Source organism: Larimichthys crocea, chromosome I (genome assembly GCF_000972845.2).
Source record: "Larimichthys crocea isolate SSNF chromosome I, L_crocea_2.0, whole genome shotgun sequence".
NCBI classification, from domain to species: Eukaryota; Metazoa; Chordata; class Actinopteri; family Sciaenidae; genus Larimichthys; species Larimichthys crocea.
Window position 1 is genome coordinate 12,088,678 of NC_040011.1, and position 17,251 is coordinate 12,105,928.

Genomic DNA, 17,251 nt, shown 5'->3' on the forward strand with positions numbered 1-17,251 from the left:
TCAAGAAGTACAAACTTTCTCCACGTTTGCATACCTGGCTGCATGAAGCGGATGAGCCTGTTGAATTTGGAACGCTACAAAAATTGTTGTATGCACCTAATTTCGACGTCAAAACAGTGAGAGCAGCAGTCTCAACCCCTCGTCAGGATCTTACCATGCTTTACAGAAAGTCCCAGACTCCTGCTCTTACTTGCCAGTGAAGAAGTCAGAATATGGACTTGTTGAATCATTCCTTTCACAGTACAATCTAAATACGAATGGCTGTCCAGGCACAGATGGTATTTGCCATGACGCACAGGTTGAGCCGGGAACAGAGCCTGAGACGTGTTGACTGATAGTGGACACTCACCATCAAACACACACACACACACACACAAATACTCCACCTGAAATCAATCAGTCATCGTGTCGCTTGTAGCTGTCGGCGAGGACTAATCTCCATCTCCGTCATCTTCTTTTCATCTGTCTTTTTTTTTTTTTTTTTCCCGTGTAAATGCGTTTGTGTCGTAATTCTACCTCTCTCGTTCAGCGACAAACTCTTTACGAGGACACGATCCAATAAAATCCTTGTGACACACCCACGCAGGTGTTTCCAATTATTGTGGTTATCAGATCTCTGCTCAGGTGATGTCGGGCAGATCTATGATGGAAATATGGAAATTACACGTTGCCGCCAAACTCCACCAATAAAAGAAAAATCATAAAAGATATAAATTGTTCTGCCAATAGTTAGACGACAATAAAAGTAGCAGTGAGCAGAGTCTGCACACACCCACACATCGCAGGTTTAATAAAGGGATATTGTAGTTAGTAGCATTGTAGTACGTGAAAACACCTGCACAGGTGAGCCATGGGTGTGTTCGGACAAGTGAAAGTACTCATTATGCAGAACGAGGTGTTTTATTAGTGTGTTATTAAGATGTAAGCAGCATTTGGAGGTGCCGCGAATCTAAACTTTATTATACGCTGTTTGGAGTCTGGAACAATAGATCATGTTTTACAAACTGATAACAGTGTGTGAGTTTAATGTGAAATCCAAAAAAGGAAAGTATTCAAATACATGTAGGGTGAAGTAAGAAGCTGTAAAAGTGTTTTAGTATAATACATTAAATCGACCTTCTTCTCCCAGCTCAAAGTGAATGCATGTAATCCAGCGTGGTGACATCTACCTCAACCTTCACTGCACCGCTCCGTCCGACCGCCTTCTCTAAAGCTTCGACAACACAACGGTTAAATCCCAGAAAGCAGCCCGTAAGTACCTCTGTTAATTACGTGTGGAAGAATAGGCCTGTTGTGTCCCTGTGTGATAATGGTGCCAGCACAACAGAGGGATTACCTCCGGATAATACGTACGCTGAGCTGACCGGTGTGATGAAGGCCCATGTAGTGGGAAATAATTAACACAGCTAACTGGTCTGCAGGCCTTTCAGCTAGATGTCTGCAGCATGTGGTTGCTTGCAGGGGATTAATAACCCGGGTCATAATATCTGGAGTTTTTTGTTTTTTTACAGATTGTGTCAATGTTTTGCCTGTTACTTTGGGAAAAAATGCAAGAAATGCCAGTTATGCCAAATCTGCTGCTTTACAAATTACTAATAATAATCAACACAGGATGCTCTGTCTACTTTGGCTGCATGTGAGCTCCAGAAATACTTGAACCGCACTGTGTCATAACACACCGTCTCAGTTTCTTGGTTACAAACTTTTGTCTACGAGCAGGAGCTTGAGTCGAAGTGAGAAACAAATCTTTTAAAAAGGAAGAAACACACATGGACAGACATTCAATAGATGGCATATGCACAAAGCCTCATTCAGTATTTTCTAAAGCCAGATCCGCTCGATTTATGGCCAAATTCACTTTCTGCGCAGCCAAAATTTCCTCGTTGTAAAGCCAAGTTTGTAGATTTGAATCGAAACCTGCAACTTTTACAGCCTCGACACGCAGATTCGACAAGTTTAAAGCCAGATTCAAAACACTTCAAGTGAAATTCACTAGATGAAAATCCATAAATTATAAAGACAGACTAAAAGGTGGCAGAATATTTCTTTAGAGGTGCTTGTGAGATGGTCGAAGAGCTTCAGAAACTTTCCAGAACTAACATTCTGACATTCACGCCCGTTATGTGGAGGTGAGAAAGAAAGCCGGAGTAGCTCTCTTTTTATCCTTGAGGCAACTATTTCTCGTGTGTACAAACGACTGCAACATATTTGAACGTCTTCCAGGAGAGGCTGTTTGAAAATCTGCTCCGTCTTTTAAACAATGATCGCATCTCTTCCCTCGATGACTTCCTCGTCCGACTTGTTATTCCACCTTCTGATGTGGTCGGACAACATGACCTGGCAATTCTCCACAGCTTTCCGCACTTAAAAACAGAGTAACGTAAACAGTGCCCGTCAACCATTGTCGGCAAATGACGAATGACGTTGCAATAAGCAAACAAGACAAAATACGTGGATGTAAATCTTGGACATTTCGAGCCGCGCAGTCAGAGTCAGAGTTCCCATCTTTGCTGAGCCCACCCCCACGTCTCTCACACCCCTCTCACATTCCCCCGCCTCGCAGTATGGATTCCACATCGACAGCTGGCACCGCAGAAAAAGACGAGTGTCCCCTCGCGTGAGGTGTTTTTTTAAAACTTTGTGCCACGAGGTTTTGGTGGTCACACGCCACAACAAGGAAAACCAGCACAGGACCTATAAATCACGAATACGACGGCGTTTCCTGCTTTTGTAGACAGGACGCAGCAGTGAAAAACAAGACGTACATATTCTCCGAGAATCCTGTAATTTAAGATTTAAATAAACCAAAACTGGCACCAACACGCATCGAGGACTCGCCTTATCAAACGCAGCATTCGTTTTGATTGATGTGACTAAGAGCTCAACAGAACAAGCCGAATATGTCACAGCTAGAAGCGTACGAAAAGTATTTCCTAAAGCCGTGGCCTTAACATCCTGCCCCTGATCAGCCTCCGCTTCCTGGGGTCGGAGGTCATCTGTATGTCTAACAAACAACCCGAGGAGAGGGAGGCGCGTCCGACTGTACGACGTCAATCATACCCGGAGTGCTGCACAGCCCCGCCACCAGACCCAATCTGACAGGCTGGAGCCCAAAGAAAACAAGGGTCTGTGTCTCCTGTCCCAGCGATCACCTTTCAACGTCTCATTTGTAACGCCAACAGCTGGAGACTGTGTGTGTGTGTGTGTGTGTGTGTGGTAGGGGGGTTGAGTGGTTGGAAAGCAGAGACAAAGAAAGTGGCAGAGGAATTAAAATGTCAGAGAGCGAGATAGAAAGTGACAGAGAGAAGATGCAGATCAGAGGATGACGTGGCGTACAGACAGGCAGGTGAGTGACACACCTGTTTATGTTCCTTATCACAAACACTTGGCTGCAAAGTCTTGATCATCCAAAGGAACCTGGAACATTGTTTGACTGTTCCTGGAATAAAGTCTGAATGCTTGGCAAAGAGGAACAATCTATCTGCACGTTAAAAACCAGCGGGGGTGAAGAAGAGATGTGCTTTTATGGAAATAAACGCTGCGTTCTCATTTCCTGGGTGACCTTTGGAGAAATCTGCTTATCTGCGCTCACTATAATTAACGTTTATCTGTTATCTAAAGAGACAGATCAGTCAATGAAGTCGACCACTTGGTTTATCTTGGCTCTGCTGCCCAGACTCATTTGGGTTGAGTAGGTGTGTCTGTGTCAGTTTAAATACTGTATTAACGTAACATCTGAAACTCCCACGTCCGATGGAAAGCATGAAGCATCAGAAAACAATCAGCCTGTGAAACCTGTGCAATGCTTTCTTCTGTTGAAGGGAACATTAGAAATCTGTGCTACATTCAGATGGAAACAATAAAACTGAGAAAACATAAGTCATTATCGTCATAATAGTTCAAATTAATGATTTAATTAGTGTTGGGTGATTCTGGTTTCTGGATTATTGAACTGAGGCAGAGATAAAGGAGTGAAAGCAGAGTGTGTGTGTTGTCCTGTGGGGTTCCTGGGGTGTTATTACAGTCTCCTCTGGTGCTGGCATGTGTTTTCTCTGACCCTACCTTACAGACACACACACACAAACCCACACACACACACACACACTCCCCCTGACCCCTCCCTGATCCACTGGCTGACCTTTAACCCTGTGTGTGCTGTAGCGTTGACCAAACATACCCCAACCCCACTGAGACCACAATACAGCACTGTGGCGCCACGTCCCACACACAATGCTGCACCAGAGAGAACAGAGATGGAGACAGAGACTCTGAAATATGCTGATGGTTGCATCAAAAGGAGACAAAGGAGACCCAGTCTTAGCAAAAATCCATGTGCATAAGACACAACACACACATGTTGGTGTATGAGGATGCTGGGAAGTTGAAAAAACGACAAACAAAGATCAGAAATGAGACATTATCAGAAATATCTTCTACAAGTTCATCCTTGAACTTGTCTAAAAGTTTTAACCCTGAACATCATTAGTACAAACTCCTGCTGTGCCACTCAAACATTGTTCAAACTCTAACGGAGCTCCCAAAGTTTACTGACCAGGCTGAATCTTGAGGAAATATGATAAAATGATGCTCAATGAAAGGAGCAGCCATGAAAACATGCAGCGTAAACATCATACAACTTCACTGAAGAGAGGAGCCACGCAGAACATGTGATACGAGAGCTGTAGTCAAGACCAGCTAGACCGAGACTAAGTCAAGACCAAGACCAGAGAGCTAATATTTTCCAAATCTCTGAGTCAGTCTCACAGGTTTCCTTTCATAGGTTTCCAAATGTAAAATAGGATGTATACTTCTGCTGATGGTCAGTATTAAAAAGAGGAGATCAGGATATTTGGGGCCGATCGGTGAGAGCTGGCCACAGGTCGCAGAGTTCACAGTCCCTGAACTGAACTAGTTCATGTTCATTTCTTTCTTTCTACTTACCTGCTTCAGAAAATACTGAGTTTGATTTGTTGGAGGAACTTTGCAGCCGTTGGCTCGAGTTTCTGTGGTTAAAGCTCGACCTGAACTCTGTTTGTTCTACAACTGCTCAGCCGCTTTTACCGTCACTTGTTTTGCTCTGTGTTGTGTGTGTAAAAGTATTTTCAGTGAATTATGAAAGTGTGGCAGGACAGGTCAGACGTTATTCAGTGATTAATGGGAAACACTGCTGATATCTAAACATCTGTGATCTTGACTGGTCTTGAAATAAATTCCCAAGTCCTCTTTATCCGAGACCGAGACCTTCAAAAAGTGGTTTTGTACAACAACACTGTGTGATACTGTCAGACTGTATCCGGCCTCAAAGCTGTTAAAGCTGCGTGCCAGCGTGTCATTGCTGTTTAACATTTCTTTGTTTCTCTACACAAAGCTTTCTTCTTCTTCTTCTATCTTATCTCCTCCTGTCGCACCCCCTCCCCTCCACAAACACACATCCCATCTTCACATCACCGTGACACGCCGTCAACCCCCACAGAGAGCGTCCAGACAGCCCCCCATTACTACCCCACCATTAGCGGAGTCAAAGCAAACATTGACTTTATCTAAATGTGGGCTAATAGCCTTTAACATTAACAGGGCCCTGTAAAACTCTGAGCAGGAGAACAGTGGTTGCAGAAGTTTGTGGGTGTGTGAAGAGAGAGAGAGACAGGCTGCCCTTTGAAAGCCCCTTGCGAATCAGTTCATGTCAGTTTCTGGTTCAATTTTTGGAGACCGCAGAACACAGACAGTGACGTGTGAGCGTAATGTTATGTTTGAAGATGATCGGTCTGTCTTATTTCTGACTTTTATCTTCTGGCAGTCTGACGGCTCCCAAACAAGAAAACATTTGGCCCCGACATTGGGGTTTAACAAGAGGAACTGACAGAGTCATTTGTGTCCTTTGAAGCCTCCCTTTGTCTGTTAATCACCATGTAATTAACAAACACAAACACACGCATCCAATGTTGCTGCTTTTCTCTCGTTTTAAAAAGGGACAAAATGATCACCATGTGCAGCAGACAACAGACGCCCGCAGGACTCCTCTGCCTTTGAGCATCCGCGGTTTAATGTGCACGCCATATGTAAGATGTTTTTCCATAACTAAGAAATATTATTCTAACGAGTGAGAAAATGCATTTAAGGAGTAAAGAGTGTCAAACATCTATGGTGGTCTGGATCCACTGCAAACACCGAGGCAGGCTGGCAGGCAGATGCCCTCCACCGACACCACCGCGGGGCCGTATAACGCTCGTCAGCATGTCAAATGGTATTTACGATAGTTAACTGTGACTTAGGACCTGTCACATGCTTAAAGAACAGGAGCGGGGTGCACGGGGATTTACTGATGTGAGATTATGAGTGTGTCTGTTTACAATGAGGTCGGAGCTGTGTGTTTGAAGCATCTGCATGTGGTATGCAGTCTGTTTACTCTACGAGGACTCAAGATGCTCTCCTCCTCCTCCTCCTCCTCCTCCTCCATTCTTCTCATGAAGACAGGCAGATGCCTACCACAACTAACACAATGTGTTTTCTTACACGGTTAATCAGTGCTTACTTTAGATAGCTTTCATTTGGAACACAGCGTGTGGGAAAATACACAACAGTGTGCGGGTGAAGTTTAAACATGAAATTGACTTAATTCGTCAAACGTTAACTATTTTTATTCATCGGTCACTTCACACCAAATCTCAACATTCAGTGATGGATAAAGCCTTCTTCACACACTTCACACTACTCGAGCCGGAGCTGAGATGATTAGTCGAGTAAATGTTTGACGGAAAATTAATCGGAAACTATTTTCACAACTGATTAATGGTTCTCTGACACCAGCTTTTCAAATTTGCTGCTTTTCTCTGTTTTTTAATGACACAATATGCAAACTGAATTTACATTTCGGAGGGTTCGTCAAGGTCTGGGAAACTCGGTGGACCTTCTTTTGGACACATTTTAAAGTAAATACTTGGCAGATTGATTGACAATGAAAGCATCGTCCAATGTTAATGTTTTTTCTAGATAGAAGAAGACCGTCTGAAGACTCTTATGAAACTCCTGTAATACTTTACAGATTCTTGATGTGCCGTTAAAAATCCGCCTTGTCCTCAGACTTCTGGAAAACTGTAAAACACATAGTTGGAGCTTTACTCACATCTTCAAACATCACTTATCCAAACTCCCTTTTCCAGCATAAGTGAAATTCTTTGTTGTGCTTCAGTTCATAAACTTTGCCTTCACCCACTGTCACTGTGCCTCATCGGTAAAGTTTTAAAAATCATTTATCTTTTATGGCTTTTTGCAGGAGATCCATCACCAATGACACCTCTAGTCGTGTCTTATTTTCCTACATGAGTTTAAAGCTCGGCCTGTGATCCGCTGCTCGTGCCTGTGCCTCCTCTTTCCGTCTCTTTTTACCTCACCGCAATTCTCTCCTACGTATCGTTGTTAGTGTTAGCACGCTAATTACATTCCTCAGTAATGAGTGTGTGGGACAGGAGGCTGTTAAGTGGTCGTGAGCTGCGTGTCTGTGTGTGCTTACATGTGTTAGGTCATATTTATGGGTGGTGTCTTCTCGTTGTATATGTTTTCAGCATCTGTGCACGCGGCTGTTTACACTCTGCACCGTCTGCCTGTCTTTGTCTGCCTCTCTCTCTTCTCCGTCTCCGTTTTTCTGGCAGCTCCGGTGCAGAGAAGATGCGTTTTTAATACGCTTGGTCTTACAACAAATAAAGCCGCTCATCTTTGTCTCTTCTTCCTCTCAGTCTCTCTGGATAACGGGTGGTCGATACGGCTCAATCAGCCGGAAAACATTAAACTGTTTACACGGAACTGTGCTTCAGGAAACGATGTACACACACACACACACACACTCGTCAGATAATTTCTTGGTATTAACTCTCCTTTCTGGATCTAAAGGTTTGAGACAGAAGAGGCAGACAAGACGAGAGTAGAACTAACAGTAATACTATTATTATTATTATTATCATTATTATTATTATCCTCCGCAACATGCTCCAGTTGTTTGACCGTGAAGCTGGCTTAAAAACCATCTGACATACACGTGGCATTTCACATCACATGCACAATTAACCTATGTGTGTGTGTGTGTGTGTGATGCTCTCCTCACCTATGAGCTGAAGTTTCTCCATCGAAGACGACGTTCCCCTTTTTTAACATCTGCTCTTTTTAAAATGAGTTACGCCAGAGGAGAACGGTCTCCGCGGTGGAAATATTAATGTAGCACAACTTCCATCTTTGTTTGTCCAGGAGGAAAAAGTACACTCCCGCACAATAAACTGCACTCAGGGATTAAATGTCCTGTTGCCTTTAAAGGTAAAGTTTCATGCTAATTTATTTTTGATGGATGACTTTTGCAGGGCATGGAACAATATAGTGGGAAAAACAAACTCTCTATTGCTGTGGGACCTCAAATCGTTCTGATATTTAACTGTCTCCTTCAGGATGGACTTTTCCTTTCCACTGTTCACAGATGAACCAAACTCTGTCTGAGCTGCAGGGAGCCCTGCTGCAGGTCTTTGACCCCGGTATTCAACACGGGAGAATGCTAATCTCTCAGCTGCTCGGTCTCATGCTCAGCTACACACACACACACACACACACACACACACACACACACACAGTTCAAACTGTGTGTCGTGCAACTCTCTGACGTGCAGTTTATGTGATTCTACATCTGCTGCAATCAGGACATAAATGTTGAGTTTATCTCTTTCTGCCTCGACCTGCGGGCTCCTCTCCGTCTGTTTCTCTTTATCTTCCTCCTGTTCTGTCTTTACCTGCATCCTCTCTCTCTCTCTCTCTCAGTCCAGCCTTAGCTATTCCAACGATCCCGTTTCCAACCTTCAGTGTCATCTGATGTTCGTCCCCCGCTGACTCCAAGGACAACTACCACTAACAGTCTTTCAAACTATTTGGCCTTCGTGCTATCTGTTCATTTACCATTAAAGGAATTGTTGTTCTCTGAAACTCAACGCGGGGATGTGTTTTCATTCAGCTATTCCTTTAATACAATACACCATAGTGTACTTTGCAGACAGCGCTATAAAGTTATAAAGGTCATATCACACAGAACTTCCCAGATTTCTACAATAGCACTCTCACATTTTGCTGTAACTGAACCTTGTGTGCAGAGGGGACTGCCCAGTGTTCATGTTTTCAATTTTAAATGTCATGATGTGTCTTATTATATTTGGATTTTTGTTTACGCAGTCGTCCGGGGCAACGCACCTCTGGTGTGCATATTTCTCTGGGATATCTCAGGAGTCACCAAGAAACTCATAGAAAATGTTTCTCTGTGTCATTTTGGTCAGAGGAGGATGAAAGAAGCGCAGGAGGAAGCCTTTCCACGAGCGCTTCTATTAAATTTGTTTAATCGAATTTTGTACTTAAAGATCAGAAATCCTAACTGTGAGTTTGTCTTACTTTTGATTATCCATTTAATATACCAAGCCGCTCTCAAAGTGCCACTTCTGGGGGTAAACTGTTTGATTTATTTGATTTATTTAAGTAGCTTAAGCGTCTTTTTTTCTGGCTCAACCCCAGATGAACACCTGAAACAATTACGAAGCTTGTTGACCTGAAGGATCTCTTTCACACATTTCAAGGCATGAAGAGTTTAAGGCGTGCTCTTCTGGGTCAACAGCTCAACAGCCGATGGTGGATCTCTGTGGTTGTACTTCAACCTCAGCAACTCTAACTAGAGCGATAGGTCAACCCGTTTCAAAAAGAAGTATGGTTGCCATAAATAACTGAATTATCTGCTGGTTTTCTAAAGACTGCATGCAATTTGTCATTCTGCGTGCAGCTGCAGCAGTCCAAGGACGTGAGTAAGTTGCTCGGTGGGAGTTGTGGAGGGCGATGAACAGCCTGAGAAGACAGTTTCAGGGGAAATCAAGTTACAAAGACACTAACATAACTGCAAGCATGTTGGACTGCAGACGTCTAAACTGATTTAGTCTGACCTTGGCTCCCTCAACCCCGCATTGTTCTGACTCGGACTGTTTGATGTGGAAAATGTTAATCCAGAGATTGGATAAAGATGCAGAGAGAGAATCTTGCAGAAATTAGTCCGAGTTGATGTTTGAGATAATTTTTCTGTTTTCGTTAAACACTACGCTATTTACATGTTGTAAACAGGGAACATCTATTATGAGACGCAGACAGAGAGGAGATGACATGCTGCATTGCTCAAGTTCAAAACCACAAATTCACAATTACATGGTATGAACCTCAGATCACAGGGCCACCAAACCCAGCATCACACACACACACACACACACACACACACACACACAGTTATAGAGCTCTTTTTGCTGCCTCTTCACACAAACTACAAGAACAACAAGAATTACTTCTTTAAAATTGATTTTGCGTAAACAAACTCTCTAATGACCTCGTTTCAGTTCGACTTCTCCTGCGCTGATACTGCACATTAGCCAGGAGGGAGGAGTCGAGTCCACCTAATCACAAGACAAGGGAGAAGTTCAGTTTCTAATAGGTTTATGAGGACATTTTGTCCTCTCTGTCCTCTTCATGCTCTCCTGCCCCCTCTCTAACACCCCTCCTTTAATCGGTACCCTTCCCTTTTCTATTTTTCCCTTCTCTTCCTCACTTTTTCCCCCCTCTGTCGTTCATTTCTTCTTTCCGTTATTATCTCGCTGTGTCTCTCTTTCACATCTCTCCCTTCCTTCCTTCCACCCTTTTACCCCCCGCCCGCCCGTCGTTTCTGGTCTGCTTCTCTGGTGCTGCCTGCCCTGGTTTCATTGACAGACTGCAGGCAGTGTGAGAGGGAGGAAATGCTGTGGCATTGCACAGCAAACATCCCTAATAGGCTAATCTAATCTCATCTCTTTGCGGTCTATGGCCTTGTGTTTACTTTCGGCCCTGTGTCTGCACGCTGGGCCGGCCTCACCTCGCTGAATGCGGCTTTGTTCCTGCTGAAAACTCATCATCGGTGTGATCTCTGAAACAGGCGCCAACTCTGCGACCGTCTGCCCACAGTGCCTGCAGGCCGGGCGGAGGGGGGACAGACTCTGTAGCTGTTGTTGTCTTTTTTTATGTTTAGTTTCATTGAAAGAAACCGAGGGTGCGTGCCAAGTGCTGAGGGTAGTCCTCTGTCTGACCCTGACCTCCCTGTGGGGTTGTTTAATTTAAATTTGGGTTGAAATTTTACTCTACAGCCAACAACCTTAGTAAATAACCAGGAGGAGGAACCACACCACTACTACTGCCAGACGAGAATATCTGAGGGTAACTGAACAACCAGTCAAAGGGCAAAAAGATTCATCTAGTGAGGTGACAAAGAAGCACATAATAAAAAGTATTTCCAAAGAACACGACAGAGGAGAGCGCTCACTCCTTCAGCTGCTAATGTCCTCTCATTACACTTCCAGCTTTAATGAGACAATCGTGTCTGAAACCACAGTCGAAGCGATCATGCCACCGCGTTTCAAACAAATCCCCCTGCAGCTGAACCAGCGGTGCGACAGCAAACATTTCACTACAGTGCAGCCAGATCGCGATGTCAGCTGCAGAGATTTATCGTCCTGCTGCCATCGATGATGTCTCTGCTGAAATCTGTTACTCACCCCTGGCAGCGCCGGACACCAGAAACATCTCCAGCAAAAGGAAAACCCAGAGTCGCTCCATTCTGGTTTGATTTGCAGGAAGAAGAACGCTCGGCCTCTTTGATCTGAAACAAGAGGAAAACATGAACTTGTTTATTGGATGGATAACAGGTGAGATGTTCTATATTTAGTGTGGTTACAGAGTGAATGTTCCCCACATTGAAGGCCTTTAAATCATTCAGATTACATCGCTGTGTGTAAATCATCAATTTATCAAACTGCTGTATTGTCCCCTGTCACAGTCTGATTTATTCCAAAAGATCCACCAGCCACATTCATTATTTCACCATCTGATGTTTTTTTTTTTCTTCTTTTGATGAATTGCAGCCAAAATAGCTGCTAGCGCAATGGAATTAAAACATAATTTACCGCCGACTGGCTGACAGCTGGTGATCATCTATGTAAAAGACCTGCCTTGAATATTTAGAAGGAACAAAAGGAGGAATAATAATCCATATATTCCTTAATATGGGGAAGTGATTAAGTAAAAGTGTGTGTTTAATTCAAAGCTACAAGTTTCTAAGGCACTCACTTCCAAAATGTTTCGTCCCGTCTAAACATTATTAGGATCTACTGTATGGTGGTCGCACAGGAGCTGAGATTTTCTGGAAGTCAAACTATTTTTTTCTTCCAGATTTATTCTGTCCACCTGTCCATACGTCTCTCCTTACAGCGGTTTTAATCTTTCCGCCACATAAATTCTTCCCTGAACCTTATGAGATCTGATTTCAATTCTTCACATGCTGCAACTTTGATCACTATCTGTCAACATCGGAGTTCTCAACTCGGCTCACTCAAAACTCGCCGGATGACTGATCTGATTTTTAACCAGCCACACTTTTTATCCGTGTATTTATCTTACTCGGAGGACAATATTTATTCCCTGAAGGGACAATAAACATACAAATAAGCTGAATATGAAAGTTTAAAACAGACAAGGAGAACCTGCAGCATGGGATTGTTTCATTCTGATGATCCCAGACTGGATTACTTATTTTAAATCGATGATTTACATGCTGATTAATTAAAAACCTGGGTGTAACTATCAGAAATCAGACAGTATTAAACCATAACGTGCACAAATGTAGTCACAGTGCTGTAACATGTTCAAACTCTGTTAATGACACATATGACAGAACTTAACTTTAAGTTACAACTTCTCCACAGAAGAGGAATATGACACACAGATATACAACATGATGGAAGAAGACTGTAAACTCTGCATCAGACAAACATTACAGACCCTGTATAGAAATATTACAGTGGCTTTGGTTTATTAATACAGTCGGACTTACTGTAAAACTCCCAGCTGCAGTGATGAGATTAACTCTGCACGTCTACTTTATCCCGAGAAGACTTCTTCAGCTGCTCTCCAGTTATTTCAGTTTGATTTCTTTAATCCAGAGATTCAAGAATAAAATGAGAAGTGTGAAAACAGAAAAAAAAGAAAAAGAGAGAGAGAGAGAGACGCGTCTGTAACCGAAACTCGCAGTGAGAGAAGTCTGACACACTTTGACACAGTGTGTAAAGTCAGCTGTGACTGAAATGTGACAGAAAATAAAAAATAAAAATAAATCGGCTCAGGTCAAACACGTGAGCTCAGGCTGCAGGCTGTAGTATTTGTGAATGACAGTCCAGCTCTAACGGGAGAAGAGAAGAGAAACTTCATCCACACATTCCCGCCTTGTCTGACTCGCTCATTCAAAGTATGATCTATGAAGCCAAATAAAACAATAATAAAAAATTAAAAACATGAAATCCACATCGCCTCCAGCAGCGACTCACCGTCCAAATTTCAGCCGCAGGCGAGAAAAACGAGAACTGCGTCGACACGGACCGTCCGAGTAAAGAGAACTTTGAGCCAATCAGAGGGCAGGCCAATCAGAGAGCGGACCAATCAGAGAGCGGGAAGGCGCTGGACAAATTTGGAGCGGTTTAACGGGGAGAGGAGGGGGGGGACATTAACTCAAATTAACTTTAATTAAAATAAATTATATTAAATTAAATTATTTATCAGTGACACAAAATGAGGATTCACATCGTTTTTATTTGTTTTATTATTAATAATTACTATGAGCAGAATGTGTATAAATACTGTCTGCATAGACTGATGTGTCCTGCTCTGTCCATGCACGCTCATACAGTGTCACTGTTTACCTGAGAGCTCGCTCACCTGACACCATGAGCCAACACTGCCACCTCGCGCCATTTATGTGTCATTACAACATTTAGCTTCGCTCACGTGCTGAATGAGAAGTAACAGTGCATGTTCATATTGTATATACTCAGTATATATACTGTAGATATGTACAGAGAGAGTCATCAGGAGCTCATGTAGTGGAGGTTAGTCGTTGTCCGTCATGTTTGCAGTTTGTGGAGCATCCTTCTCTCTAGATATACTTTATTAATCCCTCAATGGGGAAATTCTTTTTTCACTCTATTTTATTTTTGACATGCATTTTTAACCCAGACACACACATGCAGTACAAGGTACAAGGGCTCATAGACATGCAAATGTAGAGAGAGATGGTGGAGTGATGGGCAGCCCCCCTGAGAAGCGCCCAGCGAGCAGTTGTGGGGGATCACACCAGGAGGTGAACTGGCACCTCTCCAGCTACCAGTCCACCTTCCATATTTTTGGTCCATGTGGGACTTGAACCGGCCAAGCCAAGTCCCTATGGACTGAGCTACTGCCGCTACTATCATCCACCTACCTCATGTGCCCGCTACATGAACTATATTTATTTTTTAGCATCCTTTGCACTCTACACCATTACACTGCTGTCTTTCCAGTGAGCCAGCATGCACCACAGCAGCACCCTGACCCAGTTTGACCTGAATGAGCACTGACAGGTGAAGTGATTAACACTGATTGCCTTGTTATCACTGTTGTCAGTGTGTGGGATACATCAGTTAGTTTGATTGGCCACTGCTGTTCTCCGAGGTTGTGATCACTGGCAGGTAGTTTCTGACAAACTGCAGAGCTACGGATTTCACAGTCGTCGTAACCGTCTTTGGAGATCGTCCTGCATTACAGCCATCACACCACCTGGTGGCACTGTGAGCAACTCCACAATCGAAGGTGGATTTTGACAAGGGCTCTCTGGTCAAGAAGCTTTTTGGCTCTTTTCTGTTTTCATTGCCACGATAAGAGCTGTCTGAATTCTCTGAACATTAAAGAAAGTGTTACAGTGTTTTCTTTCTTATCTCCTTTACTGTTTGATACTCTGGACCATACCCCCCAAAAGGGGGAGTTGTTGTTGACCTTCTCTAACTGTGCTGGACATCCAGAGTCCCTGCAGATGATCATGGAAGTTACTGTTGCTTATTGAGCATCCATATTTTGCCGTAACTTGCCAGCATACTTATATCGTCCTTAGGTGACCACCTCACCAGACCTGCTGCGGTTTCATGCCGCATCACCCCACGGTTGATGTTCATCTACCTGCTTCAACTTGAAAATAAATCCTGTTCTTTGGTTTCTCCAATGCCTTTAACACAGTGCGGCCTGCACTGCTGTGAGAGAATTCAGCTTGTGAGGCTGAAGGGATGTCTCGCTTTTCCTCTTCATGCTGTACACCTCAGTCATCTGCAGAAATTCTCAGACGTCTGTCTGGTTTTCAAGTTGAGGTCTGGGACAACAGTCATTCAGTGTTAGATAAGAGGGTCCCCAGCAACAAGGGAACAAATAAGTTTGGTCATTTTGCTCGATTGTAACTTGTAGTGATCCAAGTTTGATCATCGATTGAGCATAAAGATTTTCTTCCAACCTAAAAGTAGAAAATACTGAGGAGATTCCTGGGGGTCTGTAGTCTGATGTGTGCCCTAATAAATTCTCATAGTTTCACATAATCTAGCACTTTACTGTTTGTACTTGTAAGACTTCTGTTTTTCTTCTGAGAAGTTTTATAACTTTCATATTCAACTTGGACTGTTTGACTGTTTTTGCGTTTGTCTCATTTATTTCCAGGTAGCATTAACTTGTTCTTTCAGGTTTGCACTTTATAAATCTGCAGCTGCTCAGCCGCTCTGTGGGACTCCCAGGAGTTTGGTCTGCCTTCTCCACAATGCTGAAATAAAACAGTGGTTAAAGCCATGGAACTGGAGCGAAGCCATCGACAATACTCTGCTGTGTTTCAGTTAAACCGAATCACTGCTGCGTGGAGATGTCTGTGTTAAATAACTGTTTGACTGATTTTGAAGACCGAGTGTCCTTAAATGTCCTTCAGCCCATTTCAGACAAACCTGAGGTCTTTTTTAAGGACTTCATTGCCTTTTTACTTCCACCCACCAGGTGCCTTCAAGACTTCCTTTCTCCATCATCTGCTGCCTTACTCATTTTCACACCTGTTCCCTCGTCTGCTTTACAATTACCTGGTCTTCCACGCCCACCCCCTCACCTGCATCTCATTCCCTCTTTAGCTACACATGCCAGTCAGGTCCTTTAACACTTCTAGTTGTGTTCCTGTCGTGCTTTTTGTGTTTTTGCCATCACCCTTCTGTTGCCTGAACCTGAAACTGTCTGCCTGCTCATTACCTCATCACTGTGCTGGACATTAAATCACTGAACTGTCCAATCAGTCTTCAGTCCCCCCTGCTGCTTTATTCAGAGACAAAGACACAGACCATCGATTAAACTTGTATTACACAATCAGATAAAATTATTTTAATTTTGTGTAATGGACTCTTTATTCAGGAACAAACCTTGAATGGCCTTGAAGAGTTAACTCACCTGCTGCTCTGCTGTGTGTCTCATTGTTGATGTGAATAAGAAAACCACAGAATACAAAGTTTCACAGAGACACTCAAACAATAAAAATGCTGATAAATGATGTATTATATAGGCAGCATCTGTAATTATTAATCAAACCTTGAGTGTTAAATCTGATTTAAATAGAACGTAAAGTAAGATATATCATGAATAAATGAATACATAGAAATACTAATGATTTAAATGAAACCACATTTTGATTCTGGCTTTTCCGCAGTAGATGGTAGCAGAGGACAGGAAAACAAAAACACACAAACGCACACATGCATGCACACACTCACTCCTTTATGTTTTAAGTACAGTTATAGTTGCTATTCTTTTCAAATCATCGTGACAGATGGTGGGAATATGGTTGAGTATGCTCCATTGAAATCCATGCACTGTGACAGGCAGTAGGCTGGAACTATTTCTGGTAAAGACTGTCTGTGCGTGTGTGCGTGTGTGTGTGTGTGTGTGTGTGTGTGTGTGTGTGTGTGTGTGTGTGTGTGTGTGTGAGAGAGACACACACACACACACACCATGTGTCCATTCCTGTGTACCCACAATCCTCTGAATCACTGGTTCCAAACCTTTTTTCCTTAAGGGACCTCTTTTGTATCATTGAGTAAACTGACTAAGTGACATATTTTATGGATTCATATCAGACTGAACGCATGACAGCAACAGAGGAACGGATAAACTGTACAATAACAACAATACAATACAAAATACGAAAACATAAATAGTGAAGTTTGTGTTAAATTGAATTAGTTCCAGTAAACTATTTATAAAATCTGTATTTTATATATACTTTAAAGACTTATAGACATATACACAGACATGCAAGAAGTAAATAGACATCTTTAATTTGAATTTGAATAAA

General features: G+C 42.9%; 1 protein-coding gene across 2 annotated transcripts in view; it reads right to left on the reverse strand.

The window, feature by feature from the left end:
- The window catches only part of fgfrl1a (fibroblast growth factor receptor like 1a), a 63,848-nt gene extending 50,402 nt beyond the window's left edge, over positions 1–13,446 (reverse strand). The window contains exons 1-2 of one of the 2 annotated variants that reach the window (XM_019253602.2): positions 12,914–13,446; positions 11,580–11,683 (exon numbers count right to left, since the gene is read on the reverse strand). In XM_019253602.2, the coding sequence (XP_019109147.1) occupies positions 11,580–11,640 (61 nt within the window). In that variant the 5' untranslated portion in view covers positions 11,641–11,683; positions 12,914–13,446. Of the gene's footprint in view, positions 1–386; positions 668–11,579; positions 11,684–12,913 lie in introns of those variants that run through there. The other variant, XM_019253603.2, reaches the window with a different exon arrangement.
- Positions 13,447–17,251: the final 3,805 nt, after the last annotated feature.